The following is a 16,837-nucleotide window of genomic DNA, read 5'->3' on the forward strand; positions in this document are numbered from 1 at the left end:
CATGATATCGCAAGGGCAAATGCCAATTCTGTGTGTCTGCACGACGCCCTCCACCAACAGAAGCTCCCTGAGACCAGCCGGTCACAGTGTCTTCTGTGTCCCTTGGGCCCAGTACACAGCCGAGCCCATGATGTGTATCCAGTGAGTAGGTGACTCTCAAGCCACCAGTACCATTGACCAACTTTCCCCCATGTTTGCTGTCATAAGATGTTCTTCCTTCACGTCTTTTCTCACGTTGATCCTTAACCCGCATGTTCTTTTGTTTCATTACTATCTTAAATACCCGTCAAGGTGCAGCCACCAATCCATCTCCTTTCCAGCTGTACAAGCATCTCCCGTGCTTTGGGTGGCTTCTCACGCACGTCCTTGTTCAGGTTTGTGGGAAAGAGAGCAGTGTACCCACTTCACAGATAGGAAGCAGACTCAAAGACATTTGATGGCAAGTTCAAGGACACACCATGGATATGTGGCAGACCAAGGACTCAAACCCAGGCTGTCTGATTCCTTGCCCTGGACTCCCTATTTTTCACTCACTGCTCAAGACTCTTCCCCTGAGATTTTGCAAAGGGTTTTATGGTTCTGTTCTCCCTGCCACATCTAAGGAATAAACAGGAAAATCTGTGTTTGATAGAATGATTACTGACACTAAAAGTTAATGTTCAACCCTGGAAAATGACTCTTCCTTCCCAGGAGCTTTCTGAAGCCAGGGCTGGGAGCTCCCCCCGGGGCTGGGCATTTATAGCTTTGCGTGTTACAGTTCACGAAATGCTCTCAACTTCTTGAAAAGCTGGTTTGGGTTTTTTCCTCTTGGGAGGGGCTGACTCTACCCTTTATGAGAATTCCAAGTGCCCTGCCCACTGGGAAACACCTCTATCTCTGCTGCTCTATAAAGTTCCCAGGTGGCCCCAAGGGAGGACTTCTGCAGCACAGCAGCCTCCCCAGGTCGCGAGGTTCCTGGCTCGCCACCATGAGGCTTCTAATCCTCACCAGCCTGCTCTGCATCCTGCTTCTCTGCTTGTCCGTCTTCTCCGCAGAAGGTAGGACTCTCCCCTGTCCCCGCCCAGGGTGCCGGTCCCTGAGCAGGGATTCTCTGGTCTGGGATGGTGGGAATCAGGAAATGTTGGAGGGCAGGCAGTCCTGGGCCCTGAAAGACGTCACCCTTGAACCCATATGGCACCTCTATTCACAGCAGCAGCACCAGAGGGAGGCTCAGAAGCCTTAAACCCCGCAACCTGTCCACAGTGCCAGGTCCCCGCACACGCACGCACTAAGTAACAGGAAGAGGTTTTGTGTCTGTGTGGTGAGCACGCTGCTTCTACTGCGCCTAATTCCTACCTCACTGGAAGCTTTGGAGCCACTCTGATACACGTGAATAATGCAGTCAATCTGTGTTGAACGAGTGAATACATTGATTAGTAGACCATCTGGTCTGAACACCCCCAAATCTCATGCAAACACCTGTGGCAGATGGGGTGAGAATGTGGTGGGGAGGCATGTTCATTTAGAACTGGGGCACACGGCCCTTGCACCTTTACAGATATGAGTGTTTAGCGCTCCTATCTTTTTCAATTCAGATTGCTGAATATTTTGAACTTTTTCTCTTGCCTAACCCTCTAAAAACTGCTTACTGTGTGTGTGTTTTTTTTTTAACAGTTATGGTTATTTTAACATTTATCTGAATTTGGGGATATAGAAATAAATACTGGAGTGAAAAACACCCATAATTTCATTACTCAAGAATAGCCATGTTCAACATTTTGTTTATTTCTTTTCAGTATGCTTACAAGCATCTTTGTAATGGATATCTCTCTGTATGTTTGCTCTTGTATCCGTTTTGTTTATCACTGTATTATTATAGTCACCAAAAATATTTACAATTGAAATCTGGAAGCATTTACACCAGAATGTCAACAGCAGCCATCTCTGCCTGAGCAGTAGGATTATCGAAAGTATTCACTTTCTAAAGTTTCTGCAGTGAACATTGCCACATAAACACAGCCCATAGCAACATGATTTATCAGACCTCTTCTGTTGGACATGTTAGAGATCGCCAATGCTGCCTTGATGACATTTCAGTGAAGAGGAATGTCTTTCCTCATTAAGCTTCCTATCCTAGGAGTGTCTCTACCAGATTCCCCAAAATGGGGTTATTTAACTAATAATTTTAGGTATAACTCGCCACTACATGAATGTACTGTGATGAATTTACATGTTTAGATATTTAAATGATTCACAACTTTGAGCTATTTTACGTATACAGTAAAAAGCATGGTCTACATAAAACATTTCCTATATTTCGGCTGATTGTCCTAGATTGCCCAGGGGAGAGAATTACTATGTCAAAGGGTATAGATGATTCTTAAACAAACATTTACTCTTTTAGTGTGGCTGCACCAGGTCTCAGTTGCCACCTGCACACTCTTAGCTGCAACATGAGGGATCTCGTTCTTTGACCAGGGATGGAACCTGGGTCCCCGACATTGGGAGCACAGAATCGTAGTCCCTGGACCACCACGGAAGTCCCAAGGGCATAGATACTTCTGAGTGATGGTGCTGAACTGTTTCTTGGGCAGGAAGATGAGGAAGACATATTCTGAGGGCAGAGTGTCTCCCCACATTGACTTTGTTATTTATGGAAAAGAGACAGCCTCAAGGCCCACTCTCCCTGGATCCTCCTGTAGCCTGACCCATCCTGAGTTTCCCTGAATAAATATTCCCAAGCCCTTGGCCTTGGGGCCTGAAGTTCCCTCCTGTCACTCCTGTACAGACCCTGTCCCCAGTGTCCCCAAGTGTGCTAAGGGAGGGACTCTGTTCCTGTGTCCCCTCTCAGGGAGAAGTCACCTGAGGCATCATGCCAAGCCCGGAAAAGGCAAGCCCTGCTGTCCCCGAATTCCTGGCCCTGACCTGATGACCCAGAAAGGTAAGCACCGCACAACTGCCCAGGTATAAGGAAATGCTCTATGGAGGCTGTGGGACAGGCTGTGTATGTCCCCCCTGCCCACCCGCCCTCCATTCCTGGCATCAGGCCCTTTTGTGGAGAAGCCATGAGCAGACGTGATCTTGGCCTCATGGATCTTTCTAGTCTAGTGGGGGAAACTGACCTGCCCCCCCCAAAAAAAGTCAACAGATTAATCACCTTGGATTGAATACATTCCCTCAAGAGAAAGAACAGGATGCAATTAGAAAATGGGATGGAGAAGGTCCTTACCCTGGGTGGGAGGCATCAGAGGCGCCAAACTTTGTGAGACGCGAAAGACCAAGGAACTGGCAGAAGGAGTGTGGAAGGGATGGCGCAGGAGGGGAAACAGCAGGCATGAATACAGAGCAGATGGGGAGCGCGAGGTGCTCAGAGAAGCTACGAGCCAAGGCAGGGCTGGCCTGGTGAGTGAGCTGGCCCATGAGGTGGGGTGGCAGAGGGGATGGGGTGCACAGATCCAAGGAGTCCCGAGCTGCAGGCAGGCAGCACGCATCCCAGACGGCAGGCTAGGGGTGCAGAGCTGGACTCCCTGCCAGGGTGAGGCCGCGAAGAACAAGGCTGCCCTCTCCTACAAGGCCTGGGGGGCAGGGGGATTGAGGGGTGAGGAGACAGGCCAACAGAGGGCTACAGGCTCCCAGCTCACAGTACTGGGGCACCAGGACAGGGCAGGCTGATGCATGGGAGTTACCTAACCCAGGATGCAAGGTTGGGATGGCTGAACCTTGGCTGGCCTTTGGTAGAAGGTCCTAGGGCCTGGGGCAGTCAGAGTCCCCAGGGGAAAAGCCAGCCAGGCCTGACACAAACCCAGGGTTCCTGTCCCCCATCCCCCACTTAGTCTCTGCAGCCTAAGGAAGGCCCCATCTCAGGTGTCTAAGAAGGCCCAGCTCTGCTGACTCCTCTGGGGCCATGGCTCAGGGAGCCCGTGACCAGAGCTGGAGCCTCCACACCCCGCCTGATTATCAAGAGTTCTGTGTGCCAAAGGGAGGCCTGGATGTGAAGCAGAGGGAGGGAGGCAGGCTGCATGGCTCAGCCTCGGGCCACTTCTCTGGAGAAGCTGACAGCCCCCCTTTCCAGAGTGGCATCACATCCCACTGGGGCTGGGTAAAAATAACCGGTTCTCACACCCTGAACCCGAGTGTAAGGCCCCCACCCGGGCTGGCTGACTGGCTGCAGCCTGGCTCTCCCTGGAGGCTCCAGCCTGGCAGAGGAGGGCTGTTTCCCTGAGTCTCTCTGCACCGGGAGGCCAGGCTGGGCTCAGACCCTGCAACGCCCTCCCCAGAATGGACTTGCTCAGGAGCACTTGTCAATGAAAATAATTAATAAACAATCAAAAGTAAGAATAGAAAAGAGTTTTATTTGAGCCAAACTGAAGACTAGCCAGAAGCCTGCTTCCCAGTTGACTCTTGAGAAACTGCCCAAGAGAAGCAGAGTTTTCACCAGTTTCATATCTTGTCAGAATAAGACAATTAAACAAGTCAGGGTCACATTTCTTCAAGGTTTTTTTTTAGAAAAAAATAAAAAAACAGACCAACCTGTACACAGCAAATCAGTATGGCCTTGGTACCTGGGAAGTGACTCTTATCATCAGAGAATTAGCATTGGTGTCCTAGGAAGGGGAGCGTTTAATCTACACTTTAAACATGGACATTCTTTACTTCTGGTCAATGTGCCCTTTTTTAAAAATATTCAAAGTAGATGTACAATGTATGTTTGATAGGCACACAAAGGCTATTTTATTGAGCGTAAAATTCAAGTTAGCTCATGTATGAGCCAGAATGACTTCCCACAACACTGAAAGCCCAGAATCCTAACCACTAAGCCACCAGGGAATTCCCTGTGAAAATGTTTTTTATTACAATAAAGAAAAGAGAAGTTGAAGATGTATGTGCATGCACGCACACACGACTCATAGGAAACAGCAGCATTAACTCCTTGTGCACAGCACAAGGGTAGCTCTCTTTTTTTGAGTCACACAATACTTCAGAATAATCTAAGTGTGTGGCTCCCATGCTGAGTCTGGATTTCTATCAGTGTACATAGCTTTTAAATTCCACTGCAGGGATCTGCAAGCAACTTAGAACAAGAAGGGCAAGGCAAGCATTTTTACTAGGTCCCTACCATGCAGTCTCATTTAAATCCTTGGTACCATCCCAGGGCAGCATGGTCCATTTTACAGATTTGAAACTGAAGCTCAGAAAGGTTATGAGGCAGAGCCAGAAACTTGTGTCTGTCCATGTATTTCCATTGCAACAACTGCCTCCTGCATAGAAAGGACTTTCCTCATCACATTATGAAGACATGCAGGTGCCTGAGGGAGAACGCAGACTTCCGGCAAGGGAAGCTCTGTCTGCGTTGGAATCTCAGCTCCACCACTGGCTAGATATGCATCCTTGAGCAGCTTCAGCTCTGCTAAGCCTCAGTCTTCTCCCCTGTGAATGGGTATAACAATAGACTCTATGATCACAATCTATTACCCCATAGTCAGTGAGGTTGTGACTATAAAGCCAGGCACTGGCATGGCACCAGCTACCTGGTAAACTTGCTCTCTGTGGCTACAGAGGAAGTCTGAGCATGCCCAGGTGTAGTGGTTCCACCCTTACAGCGTCTTCTGGGGCTGACCCTGCGGCTCACTCAGCACTGTGGAGTAAACAGCAGGGGCGCCGGGTGTGCCGGGCTCTGGGAATTTGGCCTCTTGTACCCTGGTTCACTGACACAGGAGAGCCTGTGCCCTGTCTGCTGAAAGAGAAAGTGGCCTAGGCTGCCTGGAGGATGTCCCTGAGCTGCCAACACCAGCTGTGACACACACAGGCCCGTATCGCCCACTGTCCAGTCTAAGATGTCTTTCGGGAGCATGGCTTTGCCTAAGTGCTGTGCTAGGCCCGTGGCAGTGACATGAAGTGGCAAGCATGGGACTCTGGGTTAATTCTAGAAAGCCATCATCAAAAATCAACGTGTTGAGTGGCCAGTTTGCTGAACTTACCACAATTGGTAAATTGTTTCAGATCAGATCAGATGAGATCAGTCGCTCAGTCATGTCCGACTCTTTGCAACCCCATGAATCTCAGCACACCAGGCCTCCCTGTCCATCACCAACTCCCGGAGTTCACTCAGACTCACGTCCATCGAGTCAGTGATGCCATCCAGCCATCTCATCCTCTGTCGTCCCCTTCTCCTCCTGCCCCCAATCCCTCCCAGCATCAGAGTCTTTTCCAATGAGTCAACTCTTCCCAGGAGGTGGCCAAAGTACTGGAGTTTCAGCTTTAGCATCATTCCTTCCAAAGAAATCCCAGGGCTGATCTCCTTCAGAATGGACTGGTTGGATCTCCTTGCAGTCCAAGGGACTCTCAAGAGTCTTCTCCAACACCACAGTTCAAAAGCATCAATTCTTTGGCACTCAGCTTTCTTCACAGTCCAACTCTCACATCCATACATGACCACAGGAAAAACCATAGCCTTGACTAGACGGACCTTTGTTGGCAAAGTAATGTCTCTGCTTTTGAATATACTATCTAGGTTGGTCATAACTTTCCTTCCAAGGAGTAAGCGTCTTTTAATTTCATGGCTGCAGTCACCATCTGCAGTGATTTTGGAGCCCCCCCAAAATAAAGTCTGACACTGTTTTCACTGTTTCCCCATCTATTTCCCATGAAGTGATGGGACCGGATGTCATGATCTTCGTTTTCTGAATGTTGAGCTTTAAGCCAACTTTTTCACTCTCCACTTTCACTTTCATCAAGAGGCTTTTGAGTTCCTCTTCACTTTCTGCCATAAGGGTGGTGTCATCTGCATATCTGAGGTGATTGATATTTCTCCCGGCAATCTTGATTCCAGCTTGTGTTTCTTCCAGTCCAGCGTTTCTCATGATGTACTCTGCAAAGAAGTTAAATAAGCAGGGTGACAATATACAGCCTTGACCTACTCCTTTTCCTATTTGGAACCAGTCTGTTGTTCCATGTCCAGTTCTAACTGTTGCTTCCTGACCTGCATACAAATTTCTCAAGAGGCAAATCAGGTGGTCTGGTATTCCCATCTCTTTCAGAATTTTCCACAATTTACTGTGATCCACACAGTCAAAGGCTTTGGCATAGTCAATAAAGCAGAAATAGATGCTTTTCTGGAACTCTCTTGCTTTTTCCATGATTCAGCGGATGTTGGCAATTTGATCTCTGGTTCCTCTGCCTTTTCTAAAACCAGCTTGAACATCAGAAAGTTCACGGTTCACATATTGCTGAAGCCTGGCTTAGAGAATTTTGAGCATTACTTTACTAGTGTGTGAGATGAGTGCAATTGTGGAGTAGTTTGAGCATTCTTTGGCATTGCCTTTCTTTGGGATTGGAATGAAAACTGACCTTTTCCAGTCAAAAAAAAAAATGGGCTTTCTCTAAAGCATTTGAGAAGTTGGTAACCATCTATATGGCAGCATTGTTTTAAAGGAATGTTCCATTTGTTGGTTCTCTTGGGACTTGAGGGGTCTCAGGTTTAGGTGTGGTCAGACAGACAGCTGTCCAGGCCTCACCAGCCAGGAAACTCCGTGACACTGAGCTTCTGTCAGGCTGCGCTCCTTCCATGGGTCCTGAGGCTGTCAGCGAGGGGACTCCTGGGGAGGGCTGGAGAGGCCTTGTGGGAGGGTCCTTGGGGTCTGAGAGAGTGCCTGTACATCCTGCAGGCTTCCTAGGGCCTGAGAGCTCCATGCCACCTTCCCCGCTTTGAAGCCTCACACAGTGACTTGAATTATAGTGGGAGGCAGGGGCTGAAAGGGACACAGAGATATTCCTCCCCACCATGGGGTTTCCCCTGTCTTCAGAAAGGAGCCTAGACTACAGAGACAAAGGTTATCCACTGAAGACCTTGAGTGTGATAACATGAGGGTTTTGGCAACTTTGGAAGGTAGCAAGGTGGACACCAGGGCTCAGTGCAACAGATGGAGGAGGTGGAGAGGGTGCGCATCCTGCCCAGTGGACTCATCAGAGGGGCTCAGATTAGCGGTCTTGTTCCTTGTAATTACACCTGTCAGCCACGGCTGCATAATAAAACACCTCCAGCTTCAGTGGCCCAAAACAATATGTAGATATCATCTGCTATGAGTCTATAGGTCAGCTGAACCATTCTTCCAGTCTTGGATGGGCTCATTCATTTTTCCAAGGGTTTGGATAGGTACTTCTGCTGAGCCTCTCTGGGCTCTCTCACATGTTTGGGGGGTCAGTGGGATGAAGCTAGGATGGTCTCAGTTGAGTGACTGAACTCTCTTCCACAAGGCATGGAAGAGTCATCCTCTGACAGGCTAACTCAGGCTTGTTCACCTGGGGACTGCAGGGCTCCACCTACAGAAGGGAAGTACCTAAGGCCTCTTTAGGCCTCAGAACTGATCCATCTTCATTTCCACTTCATTCTCTGGGCCAAAGCAAGTCACCAGACCAGATTCAAGGAGCAGAGAAATAGACCCCTTGTCGTGATGGGAAAAGATGCAAAGTCACATTGCAAAGGAAGGTCAGAGAACTCTATCCTTACTTGCACTCAGTTAACGACAGAGGATGAGATGGCTGGATGGCATCACTGACTCGATGGATGTGAGTTTGAGTGAACTCAGGGAGTTGGTGATGGACAGGGAGGCCTGGCGTGCTGCAATTCATGGGGTCACAGCGTTGGACACGACTGAGCGAGTGAACTGAACTGAACTGAACCACATTATTTATTGTAGGAACCAGAGAAGAGAGTCTTGGGGCTTGAGGGTGGGGATAGGGGGTAGAGCGGAAGCAGTGGTCAGGAAATCATGGTTCTCCATCAGAAATGCTAGTAGAAAACTCTCACAATACAATATTAATAGAAAGGAGTAGTTAACACTGTATATTACTATGATTATCACTATGGGAAGGCAAAAGCACTTTCAAATAGGAAGAAAAAGAAAATTACACCAATATTAGCACTTATTTATGATTAAGACATGAAGCTATGGAAGAATTATGATAATTAAATTTATTTTTTGTATAGCTGGTAATTATATAGCAACTACGGCATGGCACTTACATCTGCTAACTCATTCAACCCTCACAATAATCCAAAGAGTTAGATACTATTGCTATTCTTATTACAGACAAGGCACCAACGCACAGAGAAGTTTAGTCAGCTGTTGAAGGTCACCCAGCTAGTAAGTAAGGGGTAGAGCGGGGCTTTGAATCCGAGTAATCTGCTCCAGAGGCTATGTTCTTAACTAGTATACCACCTTGCATATAGTAATAATCCAGAAACTAAAACAGAAAAAAGAATATTATCATAATTTAATAACCATCTCATTCATATTTCCTTTTTTCATGCAAACATGTTTACCTAGCTTTATTTTTATTATACCTTGTTTTTTTTTCAATTTTTAAAATTAACATTGTACTGTATGTGTTTTTCTTCAAGGTGCTGTATAGTCTTCATAGCCACAGGGCTTTATCCCAGTTAAACATTTTTTTCATCACAACATATCATTTAGTAATTAACCATTTCTCTACCACAGGATATTCAGACTGTTTCCAGAATTTTTTTCTGCTGCTAAAAACAAAACTATGAAGACTAGCTTAATGCGTGCAGGTTTTGCTTTCCTTATGGATTATCCCTCCCACAAATGGGACTGGTTCATCAAAAGATGCAAACCAAGCCTTGAGACACACATTACCTGAGAAAGAGGAGACAGCTGAGGGTTCAAGGGTGAACCCTCTCACCACCCCCATCAGAAACAGACCTTCCAGACCCCTCAATTTTAGTGGACTCTGCTCTTGACAGAGACGGCTGAACAGATAAACTACCTTGCCTCCATCTTCTGCTAATAAATAAGATTTCTCCCCGATGGGATAGAAATAGCCCGGGCTGGTCATGTTTGCCATGAAAGACCCCCTCTGGGCACCCCTCTGGGCATCCCAGAAAGAGGGTAAGATCTGACACTTGCTTTGATTTTTTTTTAAACATATCTTCCTATCTAAAAAGTAATCTTAATTGTGTTTCTCCCTTTCCCCCACCTTGACTCTGTCTGCCTCTCTGCCTCTTGTCTGATCTTGTCTGTTCTTGTCTGCCCGCTGCTTCTTCCTAGGACACCGTACGAGAAACTGCAGACCATGCAAACTCAAGTCAAAGCACCGCTTTTGGGTGGTTCCTGGGGCACTCCCACAGGTGTAGTGCGCCCCCAAACAGGCTCCATACCCCTGAGACCCTCACGATTAATTCTTAAGGCACCCAGAAGCCTTAGGTTCCCCCAGGGTGCTCCCCTCAAAGTCGGGACTGATGACAAAGCCTCTGCCCATGAACCTGAGCTTCCTTTCTTAAAGACACAGCATTTCTTGCCTACTGTGTTGGACTGTGCTCATGATTTTTTTAGAAAAGCCTGAACTAGAATCTTCTGAAAACCACACCATAGATTCGAAAGTCCAAGCTCTGGAATGCCTGTTTCTTGCTGTATGGTTTTGGGCAAGTAACTTAGTCCCTCTGGGCTCAGGCTGGCTTCAGAGATACAAACTCCAGTGAGAGAAGACATCCAAGGAAGGCGCCAACGGGCTTCACTTACCCCTTTCAAGCCTCATGGCAGTGAGCTAAGGTGTTAGAGGGCTTCATCTCAGGCAGCAAAGGCCCTGGCATAGTTCCAGAACTCCAGATCCTGGTATCAATCATCCACCAACCTTCAGAGTCATTGTGAGCCAGGTCCAGCCCACCCAGCCTCAGTCTCCATCTGGCCACTTGCACACGGATAATCAAGACTCCATCGTGACCTGAAGAGCTGCAAATCCAGAGACTTCTGAGCCTGCTAGAGTGAAGGGTAACAGGGACCCAAGAATGGCCAACCAGCAATGCAGAGGCTCAGCTGACCCAAGACACACCTAAGCTCCTAGCTGTCCCACATCCCATGGCCCCTGCAGGAACCCTTGCCTGATTTTCTGATGTGAGTCTGCTGTAAAGAGCACGCAATGAAACAAACTGTAAATAAATAAACAAAATACACGGCACGTGGTTGTTTGAGAAAACCGGGGGTAGGACCTTTGGTAGGACCTTGGGCTTCCCTGGTAGCTCAGACGCTGAAGAATCTGCCTGCAATGTGGGAGGCCTGGGTTCGACCCTTGGTTTGGGAAGATCCCCTGGAGGAGGGCATTGCAACTCACTCCAGTCTTCTTGCCTGAAGAATTCCATTGACAGAGGAACCTGGCGGGCTACAGTCTGTGGGGTCACAAAGAGTCAGATACGACTAAGCACAGCACCGCACAGGAGGCAGGACCTGAGTGAGACACAGCTGTCTGCTGCAGGAAACCCACTCGCTGAGGCCTCTCCTGCAGGCAACACCCTCATCACAGCACAACCTAACCATGAAAGGGGGCAGGGCTGGGGAGTGAGGAACTGACAGGAGCAAGGGTCTCTGGTGTGCCGGTTTGACACACCAGCACTCCCCAGGATTTTCATGTGATCTGGTCAAGTCAGTTCCCATTTCTGTAAAATGGAGAGTCCAAGGCCTATTCAGAGAAGCTAACGTGAGGCCCCAACAAGTAGACAGATGTAAAGTGCCCACAAGGGGCCCGGCACAAACAGAGGAGCTTGGTTCCAGAAAGCCCCTCCCTGCCTTCCCTGCCCCCATCCTGGAGGGAATGTTTATGTCCAAGTGAACACGCAACTGTGGAGAGGAGGCTCAGAGGGAACAGATGGCCCACGTCTAAGAGGCTTATCCCTCAATAAATTTCCTTCTAATCTGCTTCTCCTGGCAAGGTGAGAAGCCCCTCCCTACATCATCCCACGGCTGTCTGAAAATGCCAGACCCACCAGGTGTGAGGCTGATGAGCAGAGGTTCCCTGGCACCCGGGAGTGGGGACAGTGGTCCCAGGGCAAGCCCAGGGTCCTCACCTCATCCTAGGCCAGACCTTTCTGTTCCTGCCAGAAACTTAATTTGCGAGCTCATCCACTCACCCACTCAGTCACCCATTCCTGGGGTAGGTAACTGTCAGAATGTGCTAGTTCCAGGGCTCAGAGACAAGCAGATTCAGTCCTTGAGGGCTGAGAAGCCTTCACTGCTCTGCACAGTGAGGTAACAACAGAGGACTGGGCTCAGGAGTGGACCTGAAAAGAGGAAGCGCTGATGCCTGTGCTGATTCTGGGAGAGTTCTAGCTGGAGAAGAGACGGATGTGTGTGTGTGTGTGTGTGTGCGCGCGCGCGCACGCACGTGCGTGCTGGGGTAAAGCAGGGGTAAGACTTGAGTGTTTGAGAGGAATCCAGCAACTGGACAGCAAAATGGGGAACACTGGGGAGGTTTCAGTCTGGGACCATAAGAGCACCCAAAGTTATCAGGTATTTTGAGCTTATCCTGAGGACAATGGAGCGGGAGAAAACGCAGGTAGGAAGAACCATTAGGAGGAGATGGAATGAGGTAGAACTAAGGCAGGGCAGCGAGGAAGATACAGAGGCGAGGGATTTGAGGTATTGAGTGGACAGGGAGAGTCTTAGGAATAACGCTATTCAAGGCTCTCAGGGGGCTTCCCTGGTGGTCCAGTGGTTAGGATTCCATGCTTCTAATGCAGAGGGTGTGTGTTCGATCCTTGCTTAGGGAACTAAGAGCCCACATGCCACAGGCATGGCCAAAAAAGTGGGTGTGGGGAGGGGGGAAGGCTCTTGGGGACCTAAGAGGATACAAAGAAAACCAGACATGTGGAAGTGGCTTTGCATTACAGAACTGGAATTCTTCTGTCTCCTTAATGATCCCCTTGAAGAATCCTAACATACTGGCATGTGACAGTAGTGTCACTAGAGGAAGTGTGCCGTCTCCATGGCAACTGAAGGGGCCCACGTGCCCTGACTGGGTAGGGCCCCACTGCAATTGGCAAGGCACAGGTTTCTCAGACAGACTTGGGCTCAAAGGATGACTCTGTCACGTGTCCTCTGTCATGCGACATCAGGAAGTTCAGACGACCTCTCAGAGTCTCTGGTTTCCCATCTGGAAATGAGGCTAAGACTGCCTATCAGAGGCCCATGAGGGAGAGGAAATCAGGAAGTAAAGAATGTCTGGCTCTGAAATAGTAGCCTCATTTGCTTCCACTAAACTGAACACATCCAGGACTCTCCACCTCTCCACCTCCACTCAAGACTAGGTCCTCCAGGACCAATTCCATCCCCAGCTATGGCAGAACTTCCTGTTGGAAACCACACACGCTTTACAGCCCTGCGTGCCCACTCACTCTGCTGATTCACCTGAGCTTATCTCTGGGCAGACTGTCCAGGCTGAACCAGGTTCTGGAGTCCCGGCTGGTTAATGTTCACGCTGGACCCCACATGTGACTCCCCCGACTGTGCAGCCGCTTGCCCAGTCATGGAAGCATCATAAAACTTCTAGAATCTGGGTGTGTCTAGGTATATAGTCTGGCCTCCCAAGTGGTGGCTGGACCTTGCCTGCTTACAAGCAGTCCAGTAACGTGTGGCCAGCTCCAGAAGCAGGCTTGTTATCAGTAGCTCCATCTCTGCGTGAGGTCATTGGTTTATCTGCTGTTTAATCTGTCCAATTGCCCTGCCTCTCAGGATTTGCAAAGTATGAGCCAGAGAGTGGAAGTTGTCAAGCTGTCAGAACTGAAAAGTTCCTTACACACATAAAAATGCAACCCTTTCACTTGTTCAACTCAGGGCTTAAATATGCTCCGGATATGGGCGCTTATACATGTGCAGTAGTCCCCTACAGCCTTTCCCTCAACTACTTCACACTTTTCCATGTCTTGCCTGGCTCAGCAGGCATTTCATTGTATCCCCTTTGGCTACTCCACTCTACCAGTTTATGGATGGATGGAGGGGGTGGAGCATTTCAAAGGCCTGCAGAATGTCAGCTGTTGACTAGAACCAGGAACCAGGACTCAAAATACTCTCAAGTGTCTGTTCATTGATTCATGTACTCAGTCATCATTCACCCAGTCAACAACTGCTCATTGAGGACCTCCTGAGGGACAGGTCCTGTGTGGATACTAAAGCAACCTATGCATGAAACACGGTCGCTCCCCTAAATGATTCATGGCACCCTGGGGGAGACACCAAAGCAGATTACACACTGGATTCTTTCAAGGGCCCTGTCAAGGTCCTAAGGAGGGACCAGTTCTGTCTGGGGGCAGAAGCATGCCAGGGGGGAAAAAAAGCTTTCTGGAGGAGAAGACATTCTTGGGAGTGTCCTTACCCAGGCTCAGCCATGTGGCAGGCTGCGAGAACAATGGAGACTGCTATAAGGTGAAAATAGGTGACGTCAGGGCTGGAGCCTTTGCCCACCTGTGTGGATGCCACAGTGACCAAGAGCCAGCATTACCGCACAGGATCCCAGCCAGTGGGTATTAGCTCCAGCTAGATGGGGACCGGGGAAATAGAGGGCAGCCCCAGATTCCTGCCCCCTAGAGAAGGAAATGGCAACCCACTCCAGTACTCTTGCCTAGAGAAACCCATAGACGGAGGAGCCTGGTGCAGGCTACAGTCCATCCGGCCGCAAAGAGTTGGACATGACTGAGCGACTTCACTTTCACTTTCACTTTCTTTCCAGATTCCTGCAGAGTCTCTCAGTTAGGGGAACAAGTCAGGCTTTAGACAGATAAGAAGAGGAATGCCATCTCCATGTGAGAGGAAACGGAGGCCGCCACCCTACACCTGGCCTGGACACAGCAAGGGGACAGAGGGTGGCCACACTTCACAGCAAACAATGTCCAGAACTCCCCAGCCCTGCAGAACCCCTGCTGTGGGAAGCAACTCCCCAGTTTCAGCCAGCTGAGGACACCTGGTCCAGACCTGTAGAGGACTGTCCTCAGGGCTTCACCTGAGCTGAGACGGGCGGAGCCTCACAGTCACGTTCAAACAGGGTTCATCCCCTGATTCCATGTCTTCGTCCTCAGGACCAAATCCTACCTTGGACCACAGCTTCCAGGCCAGGTGTAGGGTGGCTGCCTCCGTTTCCTCTCACATGGAGATGGCATTCCTCTTCTTATCTGTCTGAAACCTGACTTGTTCCCCTAACTGAGAGACTCTGCAGGAATCTGGAAAGAAAGTGAAAGTGAAAGTGAAGTCGCTCAGTCATGTCCAACTCAGTCAGTTTTGTGGGAACTCAGCAACTGGACAGAAGAGCCCAGGATGCCAAGTACCAAGGGCAGATGTCTGTCTCTAGATGGTCTCATCCCAGACAGCTGGGATAGTAGCAGGGTGCTGGAGGCCTACCCTTCCCCCTTCCAGAGCAGGGTCATTAGGAAGATGAGCCTGGAAACAGGCATCTGCTTCTCCCCACAGCCTCAACACCAGAAGCTGGGAGAACCTTTTACCCAACATCTCCTGGTGCACGTGTGCACATATGACCTGGGCATGCACGTTTACATGAGGAAACATGGGCGATGCACTGGTGTATTGGTGTGCACATATGTGTGCACAAATGGGACTAGAACTCACATGTGTTTGGGGGCAGCTGTGTGAATGTGTATGAGTACGGGGGAAGGCACTCAGATCAGATATGAGCAAAGAGGTCATAAGAGCCTAACCTGGCATATTGGCAGATGGGGCTAGAACACACATGTGTGCCCAGGCTGGCAGCTGGCACTCAAATTCCCACTAACAGCTGGACCAGCTGTTGTACATCTACCTGAGGAAGAGCCCTTGGAACCTGCCCTAGAGATGACTGATGAGATATTTCACAGCAGGTGCCGTGGTGGGGAGGCCCAGAGGAGAGGAGCATGTCACCCTGCATGGGGTGATGGGCATGTAGAGGACAAGGCAATGCGTGTGCCGAGACTGCCCAGGGCATTTGGGTGAGGGCCACACCACCTGTCTCAGGACAGGTGGGACCTTCCTTCCCAGCTATGAGCAACTGAGATCTCCAGGCCGTTTCCAGACTCTCGGTACCACAATGTCAAGATCAGGGTCCAGGGTGAGAATCTCCATCAAGACCTGCTGTTTTCCTTGGTTCTCGGGCACTTTGTTTGAGGACTGGTGCCAGCCCAGAGTGACCAACTCCTTCCAGTTAACCTTAAATCTTACTGGTTCTAGCACTGAAAATCCAATATCCCTGGAAATCCCTTCAGTCCCAGGCAAACCAGGCTGCTAGTCACTCTAGCAGATCTAAACAGGTACAACTGAAGGGGGACAGTCTTTTTAAGAAAAAGAATATAAACTATAAATACAAAGCTGGGCTATGGAAGGACCAAGCGTGAGCAAGGGGCTCAAGAACTGAAGCGTCAGGAGCTTCATGGTGATTGTACTCTGCCATGGAAAGAGTTTCAACTATTTTTGCAGCCAGGCTAAACTGGGCATGAACCCACACTCTTTCTCCCACTGGCTGTGTGAGCCTGGGCAAGTGACTTACCCTCCCTGTGCTTTAACTTATTCATTTGAAAGCAGGGCCACTCACACCACACACGCACACAGCGTGTGGAGTATTCCTCTATCCCTCTCTAGTACAAGTCTGTTGACTGGCACTGTCTCGGCATTTTGTAACACAAAGTTGCAGAAATGTCTGTGCAATTTAAAGTGCATCTTTTCAGCAGACTCACAGATATACAGAATAAGCTAGTGGTTACCAGTGGGGAAAGAGGAGGGGGTAGGCAATGTAGCGGCAGGAAATTAAGAGGTGCAAACTATTAGATACAAAATATTGTACAACACAAGGAATATAGCCAATATCTTATAATAATTATAAATAACTTTAAAAATTGTGACTCACTATATTGTACACCTATCAGTTCAGTTCAGTCACTCAGTCGTGTCTGACTCTTTGCAACCCCATGAACTGCAGCACACCAGGCTTCCCTGTCCATTGCCAGCTCCCGGAGTTTATTAAACTCATGTCCATTGAGTCGGTGATGCCATCCAACCATCTCTTCCTCTATTGTCCCCTTCTCCTCCCACCT

At 49.1% G+C, this 16,837-nt stretch overlaps 1 protein-coding gene across 1 annotated transcript; it reads left to right on the plus strand.

Annotated features, from left to right (window-relative positions):
* The first annotated feature begins 822 nt into the window (after nucleotides 1-822).
* GPR15LG (G protein-coupled receptor 15 ligand) lies at nucleotides 823-10,948 on the plus strand. Its single transcript, XM_002698933.5, has 3 exons — nucleotides 823-1,037; nucleotides 2,831-2,920; nucleotides 10,047-10,948. Exons 1-3 carry the CDS (start codon nucleotides 833-835, stop codon nucleotides 10,130-10,132), a joined length of 381 nt encoding a protein of 126 aa, XP_002698979.4. The 5' UTR covers nucleotides 823-832; the 3' UTR covers nucleotides 10,133-10,948.
* The last annotated feature ends 5,889 nt before the right edge of the window (nucleotides 10,949-16,837 follow it).

This window comes from Bos taurus, chromosome 28 (assembly GCF_002263795.3).
Source record: "Bos taurus isolate L1 Dominette 01449 registration number 42190680 breed Hereford chromosome 28, ARS-UCD2.0, whole genome shotgun sequence".
NCBI classification, from domain to species: Eukaryota; Metazoa; Chordata; class Mammalia; order Artiodactyla; family Bovidae; genus Bos; species Bos taurus.

Excerpts from the sequence above, each read along its gene's own strand:
- GPR15LG (XM_002698933.5), top strand. The coding sequence starts at position 833 with ATGAGAATTCCAAGTGCCCTGCCCACTGGGAAACACCTCTATCTCTGC. Across the intron at positions 1,038-2,830 it reads GTCCGTCTTCTCCGCAGAAG|GGAGAAGTCACCTGAGGCAT; the intron begins GTAGGACTCTCC and ends GTCCCCTCTCAG. Across the intron at positions 2,921-10,046 it reads TGACCTGATGACCCAGAAAG|GACACCGTACGAGAAACTGC; the intron begins GTAAGCACCGCA and ends GCTTCTTCCTAG.